General features: G+C 35.5%; 1 protein-coding gene across 1 annotated transcript in view; it reads right to left on the reverse strand.

The window, feature by feature from the left end:
- Positions 1-25,820, reverse strand: part of LOC139141030 (receptor-type tyrosine-protein phosphatase N2-like) — a 260,917-nt gene that overhangs the window by 178,943 nt on the left and 56,154 nt on the right. The window contains exons 3-8 of the mRNA XM_070710596.1: positions 24,400-24,542; positions 23,091-23,861; positions 13,962-14,135; positions 12,013-12,186; positions 9,013-9,133; positions 1,297-1,380 (exon numbers count right to left, since the gene is read on the reverse strand). Coding sequence (XP_070566697.1) covers positions 1,297-1,380; positions 9,013-9,133; positions 12,013-12,186; positions 13,962-14,135; positions 23,091-23,394 — 857 coding nt within the window. The 5' untranslated portion in view covers positions 23,395-23,861; positions 24,400-24,542. The remainder of the gene's footprint in view (positions 1-1,296; positions 1,381-9,012; positions 9,134-12,012; positions 12,187-13,961; positions 14,136-23,090; positions 23,862-24,399; positions 24,543-25,820) is intronic.

Genomic DNA, 25,820 nt, shown 5'->3' on the forward strand with positions numbered 1-25,820 from the left:
TTTAGTTTTTAAAGCAGTCATAAGTTGCGTGATAAAGAAGTGTTAATTTATGCAAATGTATGTAAATCACCCGATTTCCTGGCTTCTTTCTTCTCAAAATTTCAAGCTTTCCAAAGAGTTTAACTCAACTCTGGCTGGGTCAAATTTTCTGAAATTTTCACATTATGTTGTTTAAATGCTATATAACATAATGACTATTTTATTTGGCATTAACTTTCTTACATTTTGAATAAGAGGCATTTTAATTTTGATAATCGTGATTTTAATCACTTTTTTGAGTGTCAGTCTTTCAACAAATGCCATTTTAGAATGAGGATAGATAATGCAAAATAAAATAGCAGTTTTTTTTCTACATGTACTCTTCTTTCAAGCGAAATATTACATTTCAGAAAATAGTGTTAAGTTTTTGACTTAAAGTAATTTTTTTCATTAACACCAAAATTGAGGTTTTTTAACCGAAGTATACATCTACTTCATCCTTCGAGTGAACTACTGCTTCCATACTAAACTTTAGAGTCTCTGATTTTTGAAAATATATAATATGGGGGCTTGTCATCTTTGATGAGAAATATTGCTTTGAAAAAACTGTGTTGGCAACATGCAGCTCCACCTTAAATTTCCTTTCTTCTTCCACTAAATAAGGTTTCTACTTCGACTGTGAATATTAGTGAAAACTATGCAACATATTGTACTTTGTTGACCACTGCTTTTGAAGATACACTTACATGTAGCTGATATTGGGTAACTGCATTTGGCAAATTATATTGAGGGATGGTGGACTTTGGTAGAGAAGAATATTGTATGGTGGGGTTCACAGAGGTAATCTTGTCCATTGGCTGAGAATTCCCGCTGGCTTCCTTCAAAATCTTGTGACAGCCAAAGAAAATTCTATTCTAAGTACAAAGCTGATAGGATATAACTATCGTTCTTGGTTAACTTTTAGCCAATCATATGAAAAGCAAAGATTGCAACTGATCAAGTAAGAATATGGCAGCACAATGGAATCAACTGGGTAATTACATGTATGTAGCAATATAGCTATTTAATATTGTGCTATCATATCACTAAGACTCTTAGTTTATATTACATTGCATATCCACAAGGATATTTCTTTCTACATTACAGACACAGTAAGCGCAAAGAAATCATCATGTGGGATCATACACAGCATCAACACCTGTATAGTTGTGACTTAATTTTTGAACCAAGAGTAGCAATCTACCAATCAGGGGCTTGGAATTACAGTCTGAAGAAACAGTCAGCCAATCAGCAAATGTAACTGGAAGTTCACATTACCTTATGTCAGAGAATGTTTCAACCGGAAGCTGGGTGATTTTGGCTAGTTGATCTATCAATTTCCGGACACTGTCTTCAGTTAATCTTGTGGAAAGAAAAAAACAAAGAATAGAACTGTTGAAATTCAACTGTCTCAACAAAGGACCTCAGGTTATTTTCGGCAGATCACTGGATGGGTTGGACTTGAATTCAAATACAGGTACTGATTTGAGAACAAGATGGTGATTGACGAGCGTATAAAAAAATGGTGTAAAGTGTTGAAATGTCCTTATGCTAGTAATCAACATGTGACACAACAAAACCCACTTGCAATCCCACTGCAAGGTAATTCCATGTCATTACAAGGACTTCTATGATGAAGTATATGCATACAATTGAATATAAATTATAGTGTGATGTAATTACACGGAAAATATAAATGTTACTGAAACATGTAACACCAGCCTTTTTTACCTTCCTTTTCAGACCATATCACATTACACACACAAGAACACAACTGGTAACCTTTCTGTGCACATACAATGGTTAATTACTGTAACCCTTTGAGTGCTGTAATTTTTCCCACCAAAATTTCAGTGTGACATTTTATCAATTTTATGAATTTTCCTGTAATTTTTTTGATAATTTTGGAACAAATGGACAAAACATTTCAGTGGCTGCAATTTTTGACCAAAATTTTGGGAAAAAATCTGAAAAAAACTTGTCTCGATCTGAAAAAACTTGCTGGCTATGTCACATTCTATAAAGGCAACAGAAGTTGACTTTGGCACTCAAAGGGATAATTATAGTGGGTTGGAGAAATGGTTCTGATATAATTTGGCTGCAATGTTAAATTCCACACACGTACACCACTTTCTGAAATAAAGCACTCAGTTATTATATTTATTATGCAACATGTTTGCACAAATAAACCAATCACACCATAAAATTAGCATTCTCATCTCAATTCAGAACGACATGGCAGTTGCCATCCCTCAATGGAGTTGGAGGTTACACAAAGGCCACCCGGAGTATAAATATACTTTAATAGAGCATGAAAACAGACACAATATGTCTCACAAATTACATTTCTACCCAGTTTTGTGAAGGCTGTCTAAGAATTTTCATAGAGATAATGACCAACAATCTAAAAATAATGATCAGCAAGGTCAGAATACAACTACAATTTTTCAAGCCTGACACATTTTACAGTTTCTGAGTATGTATGCAACAGAAGACAATGTAGGTTGACAACTGGTCGTAAATGTACACTCATATATTTCTACATCAGTCAATCCAAGTCTTCCTGTGCCCACCTTTGAGTTCAAGCACTGAAAATTTAACAACACAGTCATTTTATGATCAAGGTATATACATGTATTAAAACCTGCTTGTTGCAAATAGAAGACACAAGTCATACAAAACATACACAAACTCTGGGAAATATGTTCAAGGGTTATTGACTCACACCATATTTTCTCTACAATGTGTAGAGTAAAATTTTCCTAGCCAGAATTTTATCTTATTTCTAAAAGCAAAAAGTTTTGAATTCATAATACACTGTAAACTGCGGGACAATAAAACTAAAATATAATTCAGTGAATTTAAAGTTGCATATTTTGATTGTCAATACAATATTGCACATAAATGTACAAAAGGAAGATCAGGGGAAACATATCAAACAAATTGAATACCTAATCCATTGACGTGAATTGACTAACTCTCAGACTTGCTTCAACATTTTAACTGTATATGCTCCTAAATTTTAAACTCATCAGTGAAACTTCCTATTCCCATGAAACTGGAAACAAAATTTCTCCTTTCTGAAATGGCGGTTCTCATTGGATATAGGGTCTCAGGTGAAAGAGAACTGGGGCTGTATGGTTTTATAAGGTGCCAGAATGACAGTGCATGTATCAAATTATACGAAATTTTCCCACTGCAAACATCCAATGGAAATTAAAAACCTACGGATGGAAACCAAAGATCAAACAAGTACCTGTGATTTCCATAGAAACCATGCACACCGCCGAGCATTTATTAAAGTAAAGATGGATTCCCAGTAGCGTTTCCTTGGAAACAAACAGTACACCACTTGGATTTGCTTGAGACAAGAAGTCATACAGACTTCAATACAGGAAGTTGAGTAGCTTGCTGCTAGGCTAGATTGCAGCCCTGCATATTTCTCGTGCTAAGTTGATCACAGCAAAACAACACACAGATCAGGTGCAATACTTTACAGCTGTACAATTAGGGATTTACTTTACAATGTTTAAATTCACTCAAGATGAAAGGCATTAAATGTTTACCTATCTAAGCGTTGCCATATACTTGATTTTCCAAGGAAAAATAATCAAGTTTCCTTCACTAGTCATGGGAACTGAATTTCATTCCTATTTGTTATTTTGATGTTCTTTTTATTTCAGAAGAAATCTTCCTATAAATTTAAAGTATGCAGACATCATGGACAGTTTCATTTTGATAGGCTAAGCTTGAAATTCTCCCTCTCACCCTGCCAAAAACTCAGTTTATTTAAAGACCTACTGAGCAAATTTCATGAATGCTTCACAGCTGACTTACAGGTGGCCCTCAGTAAATCCCTAGTAACTGCAGAATTTGAAATTAATAAACCCAGATGACCCAACAACTGGTGTATTCATAGCTCCAAGAATAACACAGACCCAGTTTGACTACAATAGAAAATACATGGAAAATACATCAGGAATGCTTAACAGCAGACACTTAACATCTTACAATGGGGTAATTATAAATTTGCAGCGAGAACTGATATTGACAAGCCAGTAGATTGAGCTCCATATCTACAGCAGAGCATCGAGTAAATGTGACATGCACACTGTGCTCTCCCACTTACAAATAATCACAACTTACCTTCTTCTTTTCAAACACTGACCCTAATTTCTAATCCTCTGGACAAGCACAGCTAAAATCACGATAATTCGCTGATGAGACAAAGATTTCACATGGCCATTGCGATGGTACTATTAAAATCGGTAATGTAACCACAAGCGCCATCAAACCCAGCCGTTACAGCCTGCCTTATTTGCTATTGACCAAGGTGTTATCGCCAACCATTTGACAAATTCCTTCCTCTCCTAAATAAAAGGAAACACTTTTTGTGTCGTTTCGTCTTGTGAGGTTATTGACTTCCAAGTGACGTCATCAAATTAAAAATCGAAGAAGCAGATTTTGATGTTTGTACTGTGGGTGACACTCTTTGGACAGCTATGTTGATACAGTGATGGCCTTTCATTTATTTTAATGTTGGACGTCACTGATTGCCATAAAAATAGCTAATCAGGTGTTGTGAGAAAAATAAAATGAAATTAAAAATAACTGATGTGAGTGTGAATTCTGACAGTTTATTGGTGAAAAAATTGCTGCTGGATTTCAAAGATTTATATTAATAAATAATTCAGTCATGATCTGGCTTCACTGTTGGAAATAAAATCAAACACAAGCTTTTCAAAATTCAACATTTCACATGAGCGCCTACTGATAGTCAAATCCCCTTCAAATACACGGCTTGTCTTTGGTGATTATTAACCGTGACAACGCACTATGCTTAATGTGACGTTACCATGGCGATGCTGAATGTAGCAACGCACAGGCAACAGAATAGATCTCACCGGCGAATGACATCAGCAACCGTTGCTATGACGTAGGTCAGTTCACCTATCTATAGTCTTGTCATAAAGACATGGTTTTAGACTGTACCAAGAGGGAATTAACGCATTTCCTATCTGACAAACCAAAAGCCGACAGAACTGCAGTATTTCCTTCTTTGGGGATTACAAATTCATAATCTCTACTACAGTGTCATTAATTAGCAGCTCTCAAAATCACATGACACAGATGATGAAATTGAATATGACATTTATGTGACCCCAATGGCAGGAAAAGTAGAAAATCACTGCTTTTCTTTTCAGTGTATGATTGTCAGAAAGCAAGTCTAAGAGGCATTCTGTTTGGTCTTCCTATCACTGTTTCCAAATGTCCAGTTGATGCTGGAAACCTTGGAAACTCTACTGATGTTTAATAACATTGGAACATTTCAATTTGCACAAACCTGAATAAAACACTGACTTACAGCTGAGGCTGCACCTTCATTTTGCGGAGATGATATTCACTTATGTACAATAGAGCAAATGGAATTCTGCATTTGGTCAAAGTGGTCAAATACTGTACTGAGAAACAAAGTAGATGTCTTGGCGGGGAAAGAAACACGTACATGTACTGTATATATGCATGCTGCGTATATATGGCTTCCTAAATGTTCCCTCGCTATTTTTACTTCATGCTGTATGGCTCACATAGTTTGTGTTATCACCGAAGTGTACCGACTGTGAAACAAATGACATGATATATGTCCTACCTCACAAGCAGGACATATCTACTTGTCTGTTAGGCTAATTACCATAGTACGGAAGGACCATACTTTAAAATAGATAGAGGAAAACCATATTTTGTTATTTCAGATTAATTGGGTTTTTTAACGCACAATATTTATCAACTAAAGGTTATATTTTTGGACTCCATATGAGAATGATGCTAAAAAAACTACACAATTCTAGGCAATTCTAAACAATTTTAAGCGACAACACTTGCAGTATATAATGATCTTGCCACTTTAATTGATTTCATAAATATATGTTGGTGTCAAATGGAATAGAATATGAGGTAAAGATTTATTTTTAAAAATCTATTCACAGCACAGTTGGCAGTTTGGTGCCAATCTCTCCTGCTTTGATCATAGTATACCGACAACTGAATATATCATAAGGCAAAAAAAATAATAGGTTTGTTTCTGGTCATTGACATGTGGCAAAAATGATGCGGCGACACGAATTTTTTTTTTCAATTTTTTTTTATTTTTGGTGGAATTTGATACATTTTCCCCTTTTTTCCATAGGGGCAAATGAAGAACAGGGAAAAACAGAGTTGACGCGCACACTTTGAAGTGATGCGCGCGCTGACCAGAAACAAATCAATTTTTTTTTTTGGCCTAAGTAACCTGATTTCCACCAAATATAGATCAATAAACGATGCAAGGAAGAATTAGGTCAACAAAAAACATCTTTGCCTCTATAAATTTCTGAATTTAGCAGAGAAAAAAAGATCAAATTATATATGTAAAATAGAAAAGTGTATGTTATCACAATAAACTCCTATCATATATAACAAAATTTCTCTAAAATTCTGACTAAGATTAAAATATGACTTGCTTGCAAATAATTGTTGTTCTTGTATTCACATGCAAGCAAATTCACGTCACTTCAGAACACCTCCAAGAAAATAAAAGCATAATCAGGAATACAGGCATGGATGCCAATCATTTCACTCCATTGCTGTACAATATGACACCTATAAACATTCAAATATTTCTGAAGGGGTAATTATCAGAACGTACGACCCGATACAAGCTTTTATTACTCTGCAGAATCAGTTTCCTGCCATCATTTCCTGGCCAACAATGTGGAGACACCATGTTTCCATGGCAACATACAACTGTTCCACACTGGTTCACATCCTGTGAGGATTTTTACGTCACTTGATCTGATCAGAAAAGAAACGTTAAATTTGCATTATTGTTCAAATGAGCCAACAGATTTAGCGAAGTACAGAATTCGCTCCATAATACAATTTCTTGCCTATATGATAAAATTTTTTACATAATCGTAATCTTGTATTTGTATTAAATATTTTTCACAAATTTCACATTTTCATGTCATCATATATAAAACCAATCCATGTACCATTAGGTTTGCCCTATCTTATAAAAGTAGAACCAATATATCACCTCCATCACCATGCGAACCTCCATATCGACATGTTTTTGAAAATACAGACAACTGTTCATGTAGATGCATGATGCAACTCAAATATACACAGTAAACGGTGTAAACTGTGTATGTACTCCCCTTGATCTGTTAATGTTTTCCCAGCATCCTAAATTTTCCTGACAGTTTCAGATCTTCCTAAATAGAAATCAATAAAACATCAAACCTTATTTCATTAAAAAAAAGTAAGGCGATATTATTTTTACAGCATTTTAAAACACCCCCACACAGCAATTACACAGCTAAATATCATGACAAAGGAGTACTTGTATAAAATGAAAGCAACCAATTGTCGTTTGTGAAATCTCTTGCAGACAGCCAGCAGCTTGGTCTGTAAAATTCTTATTCCAAATACGGCCAAGCAGCTGTTAGAGCATGGATAATTGGTCACGTTTCAACAGTGAAGCGACTCGACCGCGGCAGCCTTCAAATAGAAAACAGAAACCCACACACAAAGTCTTTTGGGGAGGAAATTGGCTGAATTTGACTCAATCGGTGCATAGATTGGCGATGAACTGTCTGCAAACAGAGATATGTTTTATTGACTCTGACATCAGACGGTAAACTTCAAGAAGGAAAGATTTCTCCCCGCTGTCTCTAAACAGCTGAAATTTCTAATAAAACTAATCAGAATCATACCCTTGCTTTAATGACAAAGTAGGAAGAAAGAGGATTTCTTTCATAAGTTTAGAGTCCCACAGAAGGGGCTCGCCGAAAAGATTTATTGGCAAGCTTATAACAATATTTCCATCCCTTAATACAAGGCTTATGGTAATATTTTTTTCCCTTTAATAATATATAAATCAGGAACTGCCAACTTAGATATTAAAATACAGTGAATGCCTACATTTTTCTTTTCTTATCTTGTTCAGATTGTAAATCCCCAAACTGTGAATTGATATTCAAACTGACTGTTGTTCAGCCTTTGCTTTTTTCAGCAGCGACTTCTCAATGAGTTCAATTGACAATCAGGTATGAATTGCTTGCGTCAGACCGAGTGATTTAAATTTCAATATCTCACTTGATGGATCTTGGTGATAAATAAATGCGAAGGAAATGAAATTTAGAACTCTTCCACTGTCACGGAGCAATGACCTCAGGATGAAAGGGAAAAATAAGAGGGATTTCACAGTCTGACCTTTGAACTTGCTTTGATTTTGAGGATAATCCCATGGGTGGGTCATTCAGTCACACATGGGCAACTACACCTGGTGACATGACCTTCACAAAATGTTGTGGATTTGGAATTTAAATCTGACAGTTATGTCCTTCATATTAGTTTTTTTTTTCTTTCTGATTTTTAAGTATCTTTCTGCACAGCTGTGACTGAAGTACTAACATTTGAATGGTAAATTTCACTTATGAAAGAAATATCTCCATATGTTAACATATTCCACCAACAGGAAGGTTGTACATTAATTTGAAAATATCAGAGGTTTGTCAATTTTTCTGTGCCAACGTATAAACATCATCAGTATCATTTGTCTGTTTGTTATCCTTGCCAGTGCACTCAGTGATTTGTCCACTTATAATGAATTGGTCTTCTTTAATTGCTGATTAGAATAAAGTATGAGAGTAGACAGCAAGCCTCACTGTAGAGTATTGAACACTGCCCTCTCTAAACTCTGTAAGGAAACTTTTGTTTTTCGGAAGGGCATCAGTGAGGCCGGGTCCTGGAACACAACAACTATCACTGTAGGACTGTGTACAGAAAAGTGTGAGTGTACTGTCAATTCTTTCTTTCAGAGACTAGAGGGGAATTAATCTCAGAAATGATAAATACATTTAACAGAATATTCACATGTCCTAGATGAGAGAACTGACAAGAGGAAAGACATGGAAAGTTTCTGAAAAAATCCTTGCACAAAAACTAACTCACATTTCAGCTGTTGTGACAAAAGCGTAATCAGTGTCGATCAGCAAATCTTGCACCAACTCTGGAGCATCGCCAGATGTAATGGTAGACCTCTCCCCATCCATCAGGGTAGACTGGACCAGTTCTGATTGTCCGGAAAAGCATTCAGAAAAAACAGAAAACGCACAAAGTAAGATTAACGTAACAGAGATTTGAATTTCCCTCAATGCCCAGCAAGCAGAAGCTTTTTGCATTATTTTCTATTTTTCACAAAATATCGTCTTGTCTTACTCCAATTTCTTTATCCCTGTCACCATAGCACTATGGTTTTCGCAAAAATATTTAACCTATGTATAGGAAAACTTCTCTTCTCAAGCGACATCAGCGTAATCAGTATTATTACTGTTTCTTCATGCTGTATCAGTATGCAGAATTCACTCATTATTAATATCAGATGTCAAAATTTAATGATCATTTTTATGGTAATTTTTAAAATGACAGTACACTTTCACAGAAAAAAAAAGTTTTCAGCAACGTGTTGCAATTTGAATTCATTGGTGAACAAAGAATATTCACTTTATCAAAATAATCTTGTGTAGAATTCACTCAGCGTAGATGTGATGGTCAGTTTCTATGAAGCTTTAAGGTGGTAGACATATTTGGGCGCACCTCAGGAACATGCTGCTGCACTCCTATTTTCACAATGAATAGTTCTTGTAAAATCGTAATATGTCTTGTAAAAAGTTAAATTATCCGTGAATATAATGGCAATCCATCTTCCTTCTCCAATATGGCCATCTGGTCTTTGTTTCAGACTGATGATTTTTAAAACCAACAGAGCTAAGTAACTGGGCTATTGGACAATTGAACAGAGCTTTCCACCATATCTATAGCTCTGATTTTACCTCTGTGTGTGTTTTTATTTAACTTTATTGTGTGCTGCTTTAATTTAAAGTTTGTGACTGACGTTTTGTGTGTGTCATTGTCGCAACATTATTGGGTCACTCAAAATTTATGGATTCATACATATTTATTAGTGAGCACAATATTAGAAAGCATTTATCATAAAATGCAACTGAAGTTTGGAATCAAACTGTCCAACCTGCTAAGTATGCACTCTAAATCCTAATGACTTTAAAGGCACATAAGCTGCAAATTTTGGCATTATTTTCATGATTTTACATTTACATTAAAATTAGTTCATAGAAATGTTCTTACTCAAAGATGTTTATTCAAGAATAATTATCCACTGATTGGGACTGCATGGGGAGGTTTTAGTATAAAGACAAATAATAAACGGGTGCCGCATCAAAGTATGGCCGCCTCCATACAACTATATGATAAACAGCGTGAATGGTGCATGCATACATTGAATCTTTACAAATACAACATGGTGCAACCTACTGAAAGGGCTGGAAAGGGATTCACTCCACTTTGACAAAAAATTCTCCGTTTTTCACATAACATGCAAGATTTTGAAAATGGAAGGAAATTTAAAATGAACAAAAATCTATTCAATTTCTTGCCTATTTCTTGCCTATTCTGCCACAAGCAAACATTGTTGAGGCATAGTTAATGACTATATCGTTCATTCTGCAGATTGCATTAAATATCTGAGGAAATTGGAGGTAAACTGAGGTGGGACATATTTCACAGAGTTCTAGCTCATGGACCTTTAACCACTCCTGTATTGTACACATCAGCTGTTTATCCAATTGGCTGAGGTTTACACTGGTCATGAAAAAACTTTGTGTTCTCAGTGTAGTATATCAGAGGCTGAGGTACACGACATTATTTACGAGAATTATTTGTCAGCAGACAAATTTGTCATTTTCAGGAGCTCTAAATGACCTTACACCTGGTGCAACCTTACACCTGACTCATCCTTACACCTGGCTCATCCTTACACCTGGCTCATACTTACACCCGGCGCAACCTTGGTTCAACCTGGTTAAACCTTACACCCGATGCAACCTCACACCTGACCCATAATCAGAATCATTCAAGATAAGTCAATAATTTACCCGGTCTAAGAAAAATAAATAGAAAGTGACAATAACAATGGAGGCCATCTTTAACTACTTCTAATAAATATAATATTGCGAGTGAATGTTTTCAAGCTGAATGTGGTTTGTCAAGCCACAAGAGGTTGAATTTATAAACAGTGTCAATCTGCAGAATGATGCGCTAAAAGCTGAAAGACTATCAATTAGAGTTTTCTTCTTGATTATAGAACTGTTTAAACTCGCATGAATGTAGTATGAATGATCTGAGTTGGCTTCTAATATATTAACATTTACTGGATGGAAAAGACCATGTGGAGACTGTTTAATTTGATATTTTATCCATGCAAAGTTGCTAATACCCTGAAAAACCTTAATTTGCATGACATAAATTTGCACAATTTATTATAATCCTCCTCAATCAGAACAAAAATCATCCCAAGTTTCAAGAAGGGGACATTTCCCCTCATGAGAGAAACATGGAGAAAACACTGTTGTGGTAAAAGCATATTATATATAAAAAGATAGACATGTACCATACAGGCAACAACAGTGGGAGGTTGCAGAGCTATAAGCTTATTATTTATTAAGCATCAAAATGAAATGTGGAAATGTCCCACTGACTGACTTTGAGTACCCTTATTCTTGCCATGCAGTGACCAGCAGATTAAAAATCAGAAAAAAACTTCTTTTTCATAATAATTGATTACACGCCCTTTGCTTTGTTTGTTCCTAAAATGTAAGTTATAGTGCCTGTAAGGTCACCAAAGGTCACCATAAATGTCATGTATAATCTCACAAGAGAGAAAATGCCACCATTGAAACCAAGATAAATCTCAAACACTTAGAGGAAAATATACAGTACACCCTGAATATTTATGACACAGACACAGACAAAACATGCATACATGTTTATGTCAACTATAAACCTTAACAATAAAAGTTTGATCGGTTGAAATACCTTTTTAGTAATAAATGTTAAATTATATAATTTCTCATTTTATTCTCCTATTGTACTCACCTTCTGATACCGCATCATCTTCATTGGTTGCCTCGGTGACAAGGTCTGGCGCCTCCTCTTCAGGGGATGTCTCACTGGACACAGGTAAACTCTTCTTTTCCAGTGGCTGTCCCAGTACATCAACAGCCAAATTTAAGCCGCTGTCGGGTGATTTTGAGTCTTGGAAAACAGGCTCTGATAATGAAATTGTACAAATTACAATGTAAATGATCTCTCTTGAAGGGAGAAAATTTTGCTTTCATCGTGGCTACATTAAGGCTTCTTCCAGTTGCACCTGATATTGTGTAACTTAATTTGTTCAAAAGTGTGCGGTTCCGCAAGGCAGTGGATGATCAGCCCATCTGCTGCATGTATGCATAAAGTTAGCGCTGAATGCACAACAGCTGTGAATGCATTCTAAAACTGTGATACTGCCCTCTAGTGGCAAACTGCAAGGTTGCAATTCTCCTTTCCGAGGGCCCAACAGTGTGCATAATCACAGTGAGATCCATGTAGAACTTCAACAAACTGTATCTTACATGCTTGTTTCATAGTGACATCTTTAAGCTGAAACCACTAATCTCATATTGAACATATACAAATAATTTTCAGTAACTTTTTATTAAAGTCTTTGAATCATAGAATTTTCCGGAGCCTAATTGGGACATAATAATAATAATAATAATATTTTATTGCTTGCGTTTAAATATAGGATTACATCAACATTTGTGGCAATAAAAGTGTGATACCAAAAATAAGTTAAAATTTTCTTCAATAAAGATAAAGTATTACAGTATAATAATAGTAGCTAATAATAAATATAACTAGGTATTTCTTTGTTTGTATAAAGTAAAAATATAATCTGCAAGTTGTTCATTAAAAGAGAACTCTTGTTTTGTAGTAGAGAATAAGCTGATTTTCATTAGGGTGTTTGGGAAGTTGATTTACTGAAAAAGTTCTTTTCTTTGGACTTGTATTTCTGACAGACTAATAAAAAGTGTGTTTCATCTTCAATACTGTTGGTGTTACACTGATTGCAGTATCTTTCAGTAATTGGGGTTTTTGGAACAGTGTGTCTTCCTTTTTCAATTGCTAGATCATGATTGCTAATGCGAAGTTTGGTGAGTAATTTCTTTTCTCACCTTGTAACTGACATATGATGAGAGGAAGAGTAAAGTACACCTTGTTGGAAGATCCCTCTTCTACATCCTTTAGAAATTTCCTTGAATTTACAAAATATCACACCACTCTCCTCATAGAGACAGTGCCTTCAGTATTTTTTCTTCTCAGTATTCTTACAGTAATGCAGCGAATTTATATTGTAATATTACTGACAAAAGCAAAATGGACATAACACAACTGAGAACAGCCAATAAATATGTAGTTTATTTATATCAACTTGTCAATGCTTAGTCAGGACTTGAATTCAATGATCAATAGAACGGCTTATCAAATGAATGGAGGACGAAAAACGTTGACCATTTCAGCCACTGTTCAGTAGTATGATGTAGGACTGCAGGGATGTGTTACAAAGGCAAATAATCAACTTTCTGACACATTTTTTAAAAAGTAAGCCATGTTCTCCAACGTCAAAGATTTATCAAATCTTCAAATTCACTTACAAATCGGATTATTTGATTGTAGAATATGGAAAAAGTACAAGAAGAGGAAAATTACTATCATTAAGACCCAGAGAAAAGAGTGCATACATGATTGTATGTATGTGCAACAGTGTGTAGGATTTCAGTGTTCACTGAATATACAAGTATTGGGTGTGAGAAATTCACAATTTTGCTATAATTATCCTATAAAAGTTTGGTCAGCTGAGCAAGATATTCTACGAAACAACACTCTTGATTCTTTGTTGAAATGGCTGCATTTTATTCCGTGAACATATGCACCACAATTTTCATCTACTATTCATTCTTTCATACATGTCAGGTTATTTTTGTTTCTGTATTTCTGTTTACCTTCTTTCTCATCAAGCTCTCCAGTTGGCAAATTCTCACGGAGTTCATCAAGTATTTCTCGGATGAGATTCCTAAGTTCTTCAATATCCTCGTCAGATAAATATGCCAGATTTTTTCCAGGGTTTTCCAAACTGTCGATGAAAGCATCAATGTCTTCGCTGGTAATTCTGACATCTGTAACAGAAAAGGAAACATCTATTGTCAATTTTTTTTGTTTTGTCCCTATAGGTTCCCAAATCATTATTTTTGAAATAGTTTCTATTAAGTGAGTCCTGACAACAGAGATGCCTCTTTATTAAAATCATGTCATTTGTCAGGAGTAAGATGCAAAGTGTTAAATTATACAACATTGTTCTATTAAAGGTATACAGTCACCTGTAATCTAAATATGCCCATATATGGTCAAAGGGGCATTCCTTGGTATTCAAAATGCCCATGTGAGGGCGCTGCTTTTAAAAAGCGGCCATCCGCTTAAAATCTGTGATTGGTTAGATTTTCTCTTTCCATGGTAACCATGGCAAAATTGGAACAGGTGACAGTATACCTTTGAGGTAAAATGTGCTTCGGGGACAGATATCATACTGTCAAACTTATATAATACATTTTTGTTCCACCACTCGTGGGGGCTTATTTGGAAGCTCATGGAGTAACTAAAGTTTTAACAGACTTCTTTTTGTGAAATTCAAAATTGTTTTTCCCCTTTAGAGTTAACATATGGATGGCAGCCATTTTGAATTCCAAATATTGGTAAATATAAGGCAAGTTGTTTCTCTGGTACCATTGGTATCATTGGTTTGAAAGAGAATGGTTGCAAGTTTCCTTAAGAAAAATTTCAGCAAAAGTTTAAGTCTTTCACTTCTGAGGCGTGTACAACTTGTAGAACACACATTTGAACCTTAAAAATGTGGGAGTGTGATATATCGGTATTACATTTTCCTACATGCCATGATACCCTATTCTTTAATGAAGACTTTGCCATGAAAATGGTTGTACCACATATCTTCATTTTAAGATAACCAGCACTGCCACATCTATGGTCACCTCACCTTATTCAAGTATTGGCTATCAGAGAAGTAAATCTGAACACACTGTTTGCACCAAGTAAACAGTCTTGGTACAATTTATCGCTTATTCTTGCAAACCACCATGTGACACAATATTTCAATTCAGGAATACATTGGCACTGACGTCATCAAATACCTTACATAAAAGAAATGTTGAAGATTTATAAAGGCACCATTTAGCTTTACAATACGGCTAGTTTTCAATCGGTTTGAACCCACAACATACGGCATCAGTCGCCTAGCGGAGAGGCCACAGAGAGAATGTCACATATTAACTTAGCTAAGTCTGTTGCTATTACCGCAAGTACAAATTCCAAATTGGAATATAACTACCTAATTATGTTGCAGAGTCAGAGTTGTGAAACTCAAAGTTATTTGTTTGTAAGTTAAAGTGAGTTTGTGCAGGTCTTTGGAGTTTCTGAGGCATTTTTTACATCAAGAATTAGGAGAGCTGGTTACTAGTTGATGAATAGCCAATACAGGAATGAGTATTGCACTGCTGCTGTTGATTGCAATATTCAGTGCCCATGCAAATTACATCCTACTGCCAAAATTTTTAAATCACCTTTTTATCCTGTCATGGAGTGCACTCCATTCAGAAAAGGAGTGGGCTAGAAGTTGGTGTGTCTTGGGGTTAATAACACAGTAAACTTCTCTTGATGTTCAAAAGTCAGTTGAAATCGGATCTCTACATACAGTTTTTTCATAGGTTTTGAAGCATTCCCAGAGGTCAAACTCTATGCATGCTACAGGCTCACCTCCTTGACAATCCCATATAAGAAAAGGATCGGCTAAACAACAAAAAATGAATATGCTGATGTCACCGTGACCTGGAACTCTGATATGCCAATTTTGGTGTTTACAGCATAGCAAAACTGTTGTAGAAAGTGTGCCAACAAGAAAGAATACAGTAATTGCTACTTTTGTCATCATTAAGACAAATCCATATATCAGAGTAATATAGTAAATACTTGAATGTGATAATGACCTTTGTCAGCATTTTACACATAAGCCGTTAGAGTGCCTAGGTCATATATGGATGTTGGATATCAATTTCAATGTACACACAATTGTCCATGCAGGTGACATTCCGTATGCAGACTCTCACTCATGCCAAGTTTGTACGCTTTATTCAGCTTTCTTTGAACTCCTGCGTCCTGATTTTATTTCTATGATGTAAAACTTATCAACTCAGTCCAGTTTAATTCTTACCCATGAGAATTCTGACAGAAATTTAGACAAAGCCTTGAAAAATGCATACAACTACGGATCTTTGAAGATTCTTCATGATTTTTGAAATTTGTCAGAAAATCTCAAACTTTGACGAATTACTTGACAAAGTGGAGAATTGAAATTTCACGACAGGGTTTATTTGCAATACCTGTCAGAATCAACGGTTATGGAGTAGGATCTTGAATACAAACTTTGTTTCCATGTTATTTTTGACTAAAGTTTCACCAGCTGAAGCATTTTCAAAACTTGTTTAACTCATTTGCATTTCTATATAATGCCTGCATGTCTATATTCCCTCGAGTTATTATCCAGCTTTTGCTTAGTACGAAAACAAAATCACCAAAATCCCTTTTTTTTTTGAGATCACATCTCTCCTCTTGGTCCATTGCTCAGTAATATGACTCCTCCACAGATGTCTTAAAGAAAGAAGATTACATTTCCCTAGACATAAATCGTCTGGAAATATTCCTTTTCCTTCAAGTTTTGATTAAAGTACAGGTTAGTTCATGCCTTGAAAATGACAGACTCAAAACTTTTGCTCAAACTTTCCTCAATGAAACTTTCCACCATTCTCTTACCAAATAGAGAATAAAATTTGGTACTGGAGAAACAAATTTCCCAATATTTACCAATATTTCAAATAATGCAATAATTAAAATGATAATTCAATAATTAGAATAATTCAAATTGGCAATCATTCCTGCGTTCCCTCTATAAGGGGAAAATATTCTTTATTTTCACAAAATTAAGCCGGTGAAAATTTATTTTCTCTGTAAGCTTCAAAATATAAGCCTCTACAAGTGGTAGGATAAAAGATTATTGTAAAAGTTTGAGAGTCAGAATATCTGTCCCTGAGGTGCACTCTGCTTTAATATTCCCTGCAGTATGTAAAACAGCCTGAAGAGCTTTGAATGTACCTTTGGAGAATGGATAATTAAGATTTTTACTGCATACTTAATAAATTTGGACTTTACCACTGGCAATGTTACAGTCAAAATCCTTTAATTGGTGTCACTATGAGATGTAATAAAAAACACATTTGGGTAGAATGTATGCATATGCCCATGGGAGTAAAGCCGCAACTTACAAACCAAGGATCTTGATTAGTAGTCATTCGATGATGACTTCCAACACAAGATATCAAGTCTTTCAAAGAAATGCCCTTTGTTCTCATTGGTTATATGAATTATCTTCAAAGATGATAGATCAAATGTGCAAATCCTGTATTAAGCAGTTATTACATCTGTCTGCCTTTCCATCTATACATATCAGAACACTGATATTACCATGTAAACCACTACCAACCTACCAATACAAATAACATACACCTACATGTACATAAATACATACATACTAACATAACTAACCTATACCTACATACATAACCGGTACAGACTGTCCTTAGGGACAAAGTCAGCCACTTTTCATGAATTTTGTTTGATATGAGATACTACTTATATTGTTTGACATGTTGAAAGATGAATAGGTGACCATGCATATATTCGACCCCGGTTTTAGACACGATACATGAATCCATCGCAAAAATGAATTAATGATCATGACCATTAATTCATTTTCGCCATGGTTTCATTTATCGTGTCTAAAACTGGGGTCGAGTATATGCATGGTCACCCATTAATTCAGTACCTTTCAACATGTCAAACAATATGAGTAGTATCTCGCATCAAACAAATTTCATGAAAAATGGCCAACTTTGTCCCTTTAAACAATAAAAAATCCCTGGTTGTGAGTGTAAAACAAGGTTTTGGCCAGTTCCAGATATGTTATGTATAAGCAATACCCAGTGCATATCTAAGGAGTAAACTTGTCAAAACCGAGGGGCATGCCTGTCACTGGGAATTGAATGCAATTAAACAAATGCATCATGATTCTGTGCCAACAAAACTGTCACATATTAAATATGATGAAAATGACCTACATTGATATCTTCCATTTTTTAAATTTTTAATACGACATTTTGTAAATTTCCTCGATCATGGTATTCTATAATTTACTGCTCTGGAATGAAACAAGTTTGCTATATTTTCTAAGCAGGATCACACTGACATACCCGGTATACAGGGGCATAATTTGCAGAGCTTCTTGCACATTAAACAATTATCAAGAACCATGTCTGCACTGTCTATATGTTTATTATCTCTGATGTTGCCGATTTCTAGCATTTCCGATGCTTGTGCATTGAAAGGTATCCTTAGAAAGATACAAGGACACCCACATAGGTTTATGCAATCTCCTTCGGTGACCTTCTATGTACTCTGACAGTCGTTAGAATATACCAGCTTGGCTGATAAGAAAAGGTTGAAATTTTAAGTCAATTATACATGTGCAGTAAGGCTTGCACACCAAAGGCTAAAAGCTCATAATCTCATAATCCCACAATAATTCCACTTGATGGAGAACCATATTCCTATTCTTCCAATTTTTTTTTTTTAATTCACAGCTAGATAGTTTGCCTCCAGCAATAGACAGGTATGGACAATTTTAATGGAGTTTGAAGAAACCTCAAAAAACACTAATCCTAAGTTATGAAGATGATGATTGGTTCTCACACCTCCAATGATTGGTAAATTTTGCATCTATAAACCATACCAATATATCTTGTAAAACACCCACATAGCCTGATTATAAATTTATGAACAGAGTGAATTTCACTTCGGGCCATCCCATTTCGAGCAAAAACCACACTGTCAGTAATAAATCAGTTTGCTGTTTTTATGTCTTATCTTATAGGACTGTTTGTCTATAGGTAGGGACTGATGACAGCTCAACTTTCATTGCTTGGTTTCCACGAAAAGGAAAACCTTGAGATCCATCAGATTCATCCGATCAATCTATCTTATATAAAATCTAGATAATGCTGCAAATCCACTGAAAATTTCAAAGCGGCAAGGTTTGAAAAGACTTGGAAATGTCTGCATCAGAGGAAATGGTATTTCATATTAGATGCCAACCATATACGTGTAAAGTATAATTTCCATTTTTAAAAATGTGCTTGAAAATTTGTACATGAAAGTTTTCTATGTACAGTACCGGTAATGTGCAAGACAGCACAGCAGTGACTCATTATAAGTTGATTTGCATACTAGAACAATGCTCATTTGCATAAGTATAGAGTACATAAATGAAAACCACAGTGGACAATTGAGAATTATATACTATTGCCACAAATGTGTACCATAGACACGAGTTTAGCTATTTAACCCTTAAAACGCCATGCCGTATATATCCGTAAACGCCCAACTCACGCTCAGCGCCATGCACGGATATATCCGTACACAGCCTGAGGTTTGCTCAGGCAAAGTTTGGAACTTGATTTCCCGCGTTTAACAGGTCACCTGACAAATAAATCCATTCCTTACCCTTTGAACCCACTTCAGGTCCATATAAGGACTAAAATAATGACATCATCAGTTGTAGCTACGGCAATTTCCAGTAATTTGAGCGACCTTTCGAGGAAATCGGGTCGACTATTTTTACCGTGAATATCTAATCAGATCTGGTCGCTGACTTCGCCGAAGTGAGAGACATTCTGAACGCTTTTTCCTGCTGTACATCCTAAAGACGATCGTTTTGTGACAAGTTATTGGCCATTTCTTTATAGAAATGACATATTTTGGTATTTTTTGAGGATAATCTCTGAGAAAATGAAGACTTTTTTGATCGGCCGAACGTGATTTTGAAGTTGAACAGCGGCTTGAATGGCGTCACCACGGAGCATCGCATTGACCAGCCTCTCTGAAAGCTCAAGTTTGAGTATGTCAGTTCGGTTTTCTAGGCCGAAAACACTAATGATGAAGAAATTTGAAAGGATTTTCACGAAATCTTAATTTAATATGTGATTTTGGAGCGATCAGGTCTGTTTATGTCAAGTAAACTTTGGTATCGCGGCATTCTTCACCGTGTATCGAGACGGCCAAGATGGCGCCGATCACGGGTTTGTGTGTACAAAACGTACAACACGGCACGTTCGAACTGTTGATCTCGCGTCATATTCCTACGTCTTAACATATTCTTTTGTCGAAATATACCCGATATGTAATTATTTATATCATATCTATTGGTTTCTGTTCATTTACTGGCGAATTATGTTGCTTGCGGCTCGTCAAAATACGTGATCAAACTTTCGTATGTGTTCACATTGACTGTCATGATTTACGGAGACGTCGCGATCAAACGTCAGGGCCAGTACGGTTATCGAAAGCGTTCAGAGGCGAATGTCGTTCTTATTGTACCTCAAACTTATTTTATTTAGTTCTTGAATCGAATTTATTTTCTCAGAAGTTCAGGTAGTGCGTTTTTGTGGTGAAATTTTTCGTTGTTGCCAATCACAGGGTAGCTAATAACGTAGCTGAATACAGGCTCTGATTTGAAATGCCTTGTAAGATGGCAGCTTGTTCATGATATCAATCAAATTATGTTTGTGTTTACTTGCAATGCCAAAATCTTTCAAACATATCCTCTCTAACTTTAATGGCAACATTCATTCCAGAACAACAACAATTGAATTATATCTGATAGCAATCAGAATCCAAATAAAAAAATAAAAACAAAGATTTTTCCTGGTTACATGGTTTCACCTTTCGATGCAGAAAGAAATACACAAACAAACAAACAAACAAACAAACAAATAAATAAATAAACGACAAATGAATAAAAGATGTTGTTTACGAAATTCAATCATGTTGCTGATTAAAATTGTGTCTTGAGCTGTATTTCACTTGTGTTATATGCTTTTGTGTAGCTGTGTTGAAGGGTATGTGGTATTTGTATTATTGACAAATATCAACAATTGTTTGTTTGTTTATTATTTACATTTGATAAGTTCCGCTGCTGAAAATTTTCACCAAAATATGTGTCTTTTCATGACATTTAAAATGTGTAAAAGTTTGCAGGTTTTGGACTATAAGATCTATTTTTAGAGTCTTTTATCATTTCAATACATTTTGAACCAAAAATGTGCATTTTAAGCCCATTTTCCCACCCCCATTTGCTAAACCAAACATGGAAAGACTTCTCGAAGCTTCTCCATTCCTGATCTTTGAAATTCATAGTGGTTTGGCTGGGCTTCCAATCACAGGAAACACACTGTACCTGTCTAAAAGAAGTGTAACATGTCAAGTTTATTGGTTCAAAAAGTTCTTGGCATGGGAGGCTATATTGCATGAAAGTCTATGGCGTCTTAAGGGTAATGTTCAAAAAGGAATATAAGCTACAAATAAATTTAAGATGAAAATTTTGGTCTGATTGCTGATTTGAGGTCATACAAGAGAGGAAACCACATGAAAATCTGGTAACATTTTAAATTTTTTTAATTTTTTCATCCATTGACATTAAAGTGTTTAAAGATCTGCTTTTTCCTTCTCAAAAAACATATAGTCAAATAAAACTTGTTTTATTAAATTCAATACGCCTGTTTGGGATATAAGGGAATCTGTCCTGATAATAAATGCATCAGTCTGTAGCAGGGTATCCTAAACTGCATATACCGTATACATACCGGTACAGTACAAAGTATTGTACACTGTATTTTGCTCTCCAAGTCTTATGTATTTGGTTGATTCTATGCTGAGGCAATCGGTAACACACTGACAACAGACATGTCCTATTGGTTTCATTGGAACAAATTGTTTTTTGGTAACTTCTGTTTGTTTCTTACATGCTGATACAGCAAATGTTTTGAAATCATGATGGCATAATTTAGACCATGAGACTCAGTAAATGAGAACTGGGTTTGGAAAACTCCTATTGTTCCTTATTGTTTGACCCTTTTCAAAGCTGATACTGGTCTAATCTAGCAGTAATATATTCACTGTCAGACATATTCAGCTAATACGCCATGGCACAATTTGCACATCCCTTGGCCATTATGCACTTCCTACTGGTCTTATCTCATGGTGACCTTTGAAAAGCTCTTTGATTAACAGGAATACCTTTGGCAGGGATCTATCTATTCAAGTAACCTTTTCACTTCACATATGTAGAAATTACCAGTAGCTGGTATTTTACCAACCACATTAGGACACACTCAGAGATATTTAGAGTTTTCAAAATGATTGGAACTTTTGGAAGAGGAACCGAAATGCTCATTCTGTCTGAGAAGCTTCATAACCTCAAATGAAAAAACATTACATTTTTTACAATTCATAAAATAGATGTTAGCAATTTCTCCACTTTCCTTTTCTTCTCTACAGCTGTTCCCAATTAATATTCTTCTGTAAATTTAAAATGTGCTACAAAGGGGTGAAACAAAAAATTTAGGAGCTCAATTCTGATCCCTAAAGTTGCCAAATCACAACTACATGAATTTCACTATGTTGGGATGTATTACATCAATCTTTTGAGGTGGATAAGATTGCATTATGGGTAATCAAAATAAAGAGTAATCTGAAAAAATTTCAACTACTCTCCACTGCATTACAACCTTGTTGATATTGAAGCAGCAATACAACACTTAATGCTTCGACACATTCAAGGTATTGTGACGTCAAAGGACACTTTCATTCATGACTCCAACCAATTAGTATAATCAGTGTGACAGTGGCACATGTGAGCAACATCAGTAGATACAGAATAAAATGCTTTTTAGTGTCAAAACTTGCCGATGAAATCTCTCTTGAACATGGTAACATACACCATTGTGCTGTTTACTAAATGCAGATAAACAGGAGTTTATCATTAGTCAAACACAGCACACATGCATTCTATTTTGCTGTACAAAAACTCTAGAGAAATTTCCCTGTTACAAAATCTGGAACTTTGATCAAATTTATCCACACCAAAGTTTTCTAATATCTGATTTGCTTTCACTTACCACTTTCCTTCAGATTATTTTCAGAACCATAACTCTCTTGTGACACTTCATTTTCAACAATGTCTCCGAAACCATCAGCTGCTTCCGTTTGGTCACCATCATCACCGATATCATCCTTTTCAACCGTCTCATCTCCTTCAAGATACCCAGTTGTCTCCCCCACATCATCTTCCCCTCTGTCACCTATGTAACTGAACTCCTTCTCAAGGGCATCTCTATCCTGTTTGGTCATCTCACGGTTATAGAGCTCAGCCAGGTAATCCCGCATCATCTGCAGCTTTTGGATGGTGTCCCAGTCATTCATCTCCTGCTCTCCCACGCCGTTCTTCTCCAGATTTTCATCGCTTGCTTCTTCTTCTATCTCACTTCCTTCGGCTGCTTCCCCACCAGCCAGATCTTCTTCTCCATCAAGCAGCTCATAATACTCTGCAAAGTACTTATCTAGCAATTGTTCTCTTGTATCTTTCCCTACATCTTCAGATCTTAATACACTGTCCAGGTACTGCCGCAGTAAACTTTCCCAAGTTCCTGCATCGTCATCCTGAACCTCACCTATTCCTTACTGTCTACATCTTGAACATAATTCTCTCTGATATTTGCTTCTTTGTTTTGTAAATTTTCATATTCTTGGTACAGGTTTTCAAGTTCTGCTATTTGTTCTTCAGTGAGAACTGACGTCTCACTTACTGAGGTTTCATCGTTTTCTTTGACGTTTGCTTCGCTTTTGTAACTAATTCTACGATATGGTTTCAATAGCTGTTCTAGTATAGCCTGCAGCATGGAAGAAAGCAAATAAAAAACATTTTATGAAATCATTTTTTCACAGTTAAGGAGCAAAAGGGTGACTGTGGATAAAAAGTGACGGTGGGCTTCAGAGTTTCATGGAAACAACTGTATAAGAATATGCTCTGTAACATACACAAATTAGATAGTTTTGGAAATTAAGAGCCCAATTCCAAATGTAAAGGACTGAATTATTAATAAAGATTCTTAGTTCTTGGAAAGCCGTTTATTATTTAAATCACTGTAAGCATCATAAACATCACCCTTTCTTATGATCTTTCATCCGTCAACCAAATGAGTTATTAATGCTACCATGATAACTTATTTCCGAGAGGCTTTTCAAGACACCCACACTGAACATGTAACATCAGTATATAAGCAAAATAATTAAGATGATACAGACCAGCCTTTGAGGAGCCAGATGCTTAAAACAAGAGCACTAATGATTCTGAACGGTTGCCAGGGACAGAACAGCGAAGATCACAGCGTTAATTACGACATGAGTAATCTGAAGAAAAATACTCACCTGAGTGTATTCATCGGTCCAAGTATAATTTTCTGATAATAGCGAGGAGAGCGTTTTTCTAAGAAGTCGATAGCCTGCCTTATCAATGCTGTAGTAATAGCCACTACCATCACCAGTTTTCATGCACTGGCCAAATAAATCATCTGCAAGTACAGAAGAGAAGAATTTTTTTTCCTTTGATCAAGATTTGAGGAACTTATCTTGAGAGTTATGGCAAGATGGAGATAACATTGAATTGTCTCAGTATACAGGCCTACGCAAATATATTAAATTTTGATAAGTTTATGGATCTCCAAAGACCTGTTTTAAAATTCAAACCTTTGATATGATTCATGTCTGTTCCTTTGACCTGAAATGGATGCAAATTTCAATGGAAAATCACATTTACAATGAAAATCAAGGCTTAATTGGTATGATATCAATCACAATGGTGCACCCAAAAATGTTGATTTCATGTGGATTTGGAATTTCCAGAGACTACATTGGATTGCACCCTCTGAAATATTGATTGTTCCTAAGTTCGACTTTCCAAATAATTTCCTTACATTTTGGTTTGTCTACTTTTATTGCACCATAAGTGGTTCATCATGTTTTTTTTAGCTTGTCATGATTCCTGTAGTCTTCCAAAAATAACAGCAAAACATTTTGAAAGATATGCCATATTCTAAGGATACAAATCCATGAATGTTCCATCTTCACTGGTTGCGTATATGGAAAATCAATTTTGAAATGTGTTGTCAAATCTAGCAGCCATCACATTGGTTTCCAAGATAATGAATCATTTTATGAGGGACTCAAAAGGACACAAAAGACATTTTTCACAATAAACTTATGTTACTTCCTGGAAGCAATATGGGCTGAAAGAAGTCAATACTGACGCAGACAAATCATAAACAAACCCTAAAACAGGTACAGGTGTAGTAACATCATTATGACAGACTTCAGAGTGAAGTTTCGGAAGGCATTCAGATTAAAAAACAAAAGGAAATCACAGACTTCAAATAAAATAGCTATTACCATAGTCAGAGCAAATGTGTACATATAAACCTAATAATTTATACCAGTACTTTCAGTAGGGAAACCTTATTGAAAAGTAATCCCATTCATCTCCCTGTTCTTTGTCTACCGGGATGAAATATGGTGCAGTCTGAACACTTCACCATAAGTGTTTGTACATTATGTAATGAAAATCAACCATTAGTATTAACTGTTACAAGTTTGTTGCCAAAACACCATGCAACAAAAATGAGCCAATTAAAACAGAGAGGGGACGAGGGAACAGAAGAGATGGGCCATTTAATGAAGTAAACGGATATCAACATCATCATAATTTACATACACCTGGAAGGAGGTGCATTATTGAATATGACAAATTATGACATGACAGAATTTTCACATTCTCAGTCAAGTAACAATCACAA

The sequence above is a fragment of the Ptychodera flava genome, chromosome 9 (assembly GCF_041260155.1).
Source record: "Ptychodera flava strain L36383 chromosome 9, AS_Pfla_20210202, whole genome shotgun sequence".
NCBI classification, from domain to species: Eukaryota; Metazoa; Hemichordata; class Enteropneusta; family Ptychoderidae; genus Ptychodera; species Ptychodera flava.